This window comes from Odontomachus brunneus, unplaced genomic scaffold, assembly GCF_010583005.1.
Source record: "Odontomachus brunneus isolate Ranch 3 - 2012 unplaced genomic scaffold, Obru_v1 Obru_scaffold_224, whole genome shotgun sequence".
In the NCBI taxonomy this organism is placed as follows: Eukaryota; Metazoa; Arthropoda; class Insecta; order Hymenoptera; family Formicidae; genus Odontomachus; species Odontomachus brunneus.
This window is the reverse complement of record NW_022639674.1, coordinates 87,657-91,458: the sequence shown is the minus strand read 5'-3', so window position 1 is coordinate 91,458 and position 3,802 is coordinate 87,657. Positions and strand designations below refer to the sequence as shown.

General features: G+C 40.8%; 1 protein-coding gene across 7 annotated transcripts in view; it reads right to left on the bottom strand.

Annotated features, from left to right (window-relative positions):
* Positions 1–2,228: 2,228 nt before the first annotated feature.
* The window catches only part of LOC116852431 (prolactin-releasing peptide receptor-like), a 74,237-nt gene continuing 72,663 nt past the window's right edge, over positions 2,229–3,802 (bottom strand). For 5 of the 7 annotated variants that reach the window (XM_032832788.1, XM_032832790.1, XM_032832791.1 and 2 more), the window contains one exon: positions 2,241–2,947. Coding sequence is in view for 1 of the 7 variants with exons in the window: in XM_032832797.1 (XP_032688688.1) it covers positions 2,837–2,947 (111 nt within the window). In the remaining 6 variants the exon portion in view is untranslated. Of the gene's footprint in view, positions 2,948–3,802 lie in introns of all 7 variants that reach the window. The other 2 variants (XM_032832797.1, XM_032832792.1) reach the window with 2 other exon arrangements.

Genomic DNA, 3,802 nt, shown 5'->3' with positions numbered 1-3,802 from the left:
TTGATGGAAAGCTCTCCGACGTAGTCACGCCTCGTCGAATCTAGAGTTTCTTCGTTTCGAAGTGAATTCATCACGAGTGGCGCTAAGAAGTTATATAAGGCGACAAAACGCGAAGCACGTCCCGTAAGAGCTCGCAATTTATTCACTTCGTTCACTAGGCTGGAAAGGAGAACGGACGATAATTAACCGGCCAATTTCCGTCGACATCTGTCAATGGAAATGAAACGGACGGAACGTTGCCTCACGCCCACACTCACTACGTAATAGTGATCCTCGTTGACTGTTAACGCGCTCGTTAATAATTGTCTTGCTCCTGTGTTTTCTGCCTCTGTGCATTTCTTCTTCTTTTTTCGCGACAGAAAACCTTGCTCACCGTCCTGCGGACGGCGCGCGTTGCTCTCGAACGTGGAGTTCCGTAATTTTCATCTCATTTCGCCTCGGCGACGCTTAAATGCCAACCACTACCGTAGGCCCTCAGCCTTGCGCACCCCTACGACGCGCGAGGATAAATGCGACAGATAAGACGGACACGGACTCATTAGATGGCTCGTTCGTTCCTTGTACGCGTCTGCTAAATTAACTCTCATCAGCACGCAAGACAGACCAGCCGCGTGGGAGGGATTGGCGATTCCCTTTACATTTTAAAAGGGTCCTTGGCCAAGAGCGATATTGCTGGCGATATAGGTCGGCGTATTTTTGCATATTATCCGTCCGAGATATCCTTGAATTTAACGACAAATTTGTCGATGAGCGAGTTATTAATCGTCGCGTTTTTTATTAAAAACACTTAAGGGCTCTGTAGGTTAAATAGAATCATGAGAGTTTGATGAAGGTTTCAGAGTGTCAAAATAGTTGAATGGAATATTAAGGCTGAAAGAGAGAGAGAGAGAGAAAGAGTAAGATCAAAATTTCGACTCACAGAAAAATACTTCAAATCCAAGCGTGTTATTTTACACTCAAAGAAATGTTTAGTTGGTCTAGATAGAGTTCTAAATGTCACAGTTAAAATTTATCGCTGTTTTTTGTATCTGCTAAAAAATTGCCTCTGGTGCGTGGAACAGCAGCATTTTAGCAATATCTGCATTAAGGAAAAAATTACTTTAAATTCGACAAATATTTTTCTGATAAAACGCTTACTTTTTACTTAAATCAGGTAAACAATATTTGATTTAAATAAAGAGAATTTAGATTTAAGTAAATATGTTAATGGCACCCATCAAAGAAATATTTATTGATTTTAAGGTAATTTTTCCCTCAGTATGCGAGCAAATTTTGAGTGCGAATTTTGCGTGCAAATTTTGAGTGCAAATTTTGCGAGAATTATATATTCAATTTATTATTATCGGATCGTGAGGAAAAAACCATCAATTGTGGTTGATCAATTTGCTTACTGCTTAATTCTTGAATCTTAAACATAACATTTAGACCAATTTTCTAAACGGTATTAAAAAGTATGGGTTTTATTTTTTTATTATAACTTTTTCTGCCATCATGGGATGTAAAAAATTTTCGTTTTCCTGCGCGCTTCGGGTTTTAATAGATTTTCATCTTTGCTATTCAAATAATAAATCATCACGATCCAGCCGCTCAACGTTAAGCAAGCAGTGACGCTTTGCGTCGCTTATACGTGACGAATGATCCCTATTGGCGCTTTTTCGCGTATCGGTACCGTCAGGAGAGGCACGGGAGAGATGTCGGTTTCCTTCATTAAATATTTGATGAAGGATTAGGTAAGGACGTGGGGTATGCGCTATTAAAGTTAATAAAATAAGAAGGAATGGTAGCGCGTGATCGGAAAGATCGAGTCTTTTTATTTGCTTTGCCAATGGATTTGACGAAGGTACCCGTTGGGATATTAATCTGTTTTCTTGCGCTGAGGGACACGCGGGACGCACACCGCATACGTATTAATTTTTCAGATTGTAATGCGGCAATGCTCATTCCCCGCGCTTCGATTTCATGTGGAAAACGTGTCAAAGAAGGACCACGCGCGGCTACTGAAATACCCGCGTGGTTTGAACATCTTTCTCCCGAGAGATAGAAAATCGCACGAAACATCCTCAGGGAAAACATCCTCAACCGTGTGGTTGAGCGGAAGAGAAATTTATACAGGTGGCAGGAAATACATATACTATTGTCGATTTAATAATAACGTGATAGGAGGCCGTAAGCATAAGCCGACTAGACTCGACTTTTGCCTACCATTACAAGACACGTGTTCCAACGTATTAAGGAAAACGCACTTCCACCTTGTCATCGGCTTTCTGAAAGTATGTTAACCTCTCTTTGTGGACCGAGTCAGGGCCGTTTTACGTCCCCAATATCGCTCCATACGAAGCAATTTCAGCTCTCGTAATAAAAGATCTTGATACAGCTCGGCTTCCTATTGACTGACTGACCTGTGCGAGAACTTAATATATCCGACGAGTTTCCTCTCTCTCTCTTTCTCTCTTTCACACACACACACACACACACACACATATACTCTATCTCTTTCAAGACGCGTATTCGACTAAACAATCCTTGGTCGGTTCAGGACGTTAATGATGAGGACAATGTGCTACAGAGATACGCCGTTTATTATTGTGACTTCCGAAGCAAGTACATCGTCGACAAGCCATTGATCGAGACACATTTATAACGTTACGATAATATCCACACTATTGACAATGCGTTTCTTCTTTTTTTAGCTTTCGAGCCTATCGCTCACAGGTTTATACGTGCATGCTCTTTTATAGATGTACTCGCAATACACACTATTCTTAATTACATCACAGTTTACATGTATGTGCAAATTATATGTAAGTTTCGCAATAAGCGTTCTTCGTTTTCGCGACTAGGCAGGCTTCGCGCGATTCGATCTGTCCTGTCGACATGTTTGTTCCGTCGGGATGACACGGAAGCGAACGCGACGCTTCCTGCTCGAGCTCGAACGGCCACACAATCTCTGCAAAATATAAAACAGAATTTATTTCATAAACGGGGCAGATTATACGGAGTCAGCGACGATGGAGGGATTTCGGTGGGGTGTCTAGAATTTAAATCGCGCCCGATACTCGAGATAGAAAATTTCCGGCTTTCCATACAGAATCGATTTCTTCCCGTGTTATCGTGAGAATGCACTAGAGCGGAGGTCTTAGGGAAAATAAGATATTCCTATGTGTCGAGGAAAATGTGACGTTGATTAATAGACGCACGAAACGCAGGTGTGTTTAACCCGTTCCTCGTTTCCAAGGAGTTTGGCTGAAATGAATCGACAGTACGTTGCATATTAATTTGCGTCGATTACATTCTTCCTTCTCCTCTGTCCCTTCTTCTTCTCTCTCTCTCTCTCTCTCTCTCTCTCTCTCTCTCTCTCTCTCTCTCTCTCTCTGTCTATATCTATCTATATATTCCCCTCTTTCATCTCTCTCTTTCTCTTCCTCTCTCCCTCTCTCTATGTCTCTTTTCGCACAGAGAGGAGCTTTATACGCGGGTTGCAATCTGCATTGTTAATGCGTGTCATTATCGCGAAATAACGAAAATGGCGAACACGCGAAAATTCATTGAAATTAGATGTACCTCGACTGTCGCTCGATGCTTTTAGTACGCTCTATTTCGTTCCTATCATTATTTCGTTATCGTCGAAAGAGACACTTTACTATAACGAGTATCTCTAATGAATTGCATGGGGTGCGTGGTGCATAGTGTGTCGTGATGAATTATCCGTATCTTTGAAACGATATATATATATATATATATATATATATATATATATATATATATATATATATATATATATATATATATATATATATATATA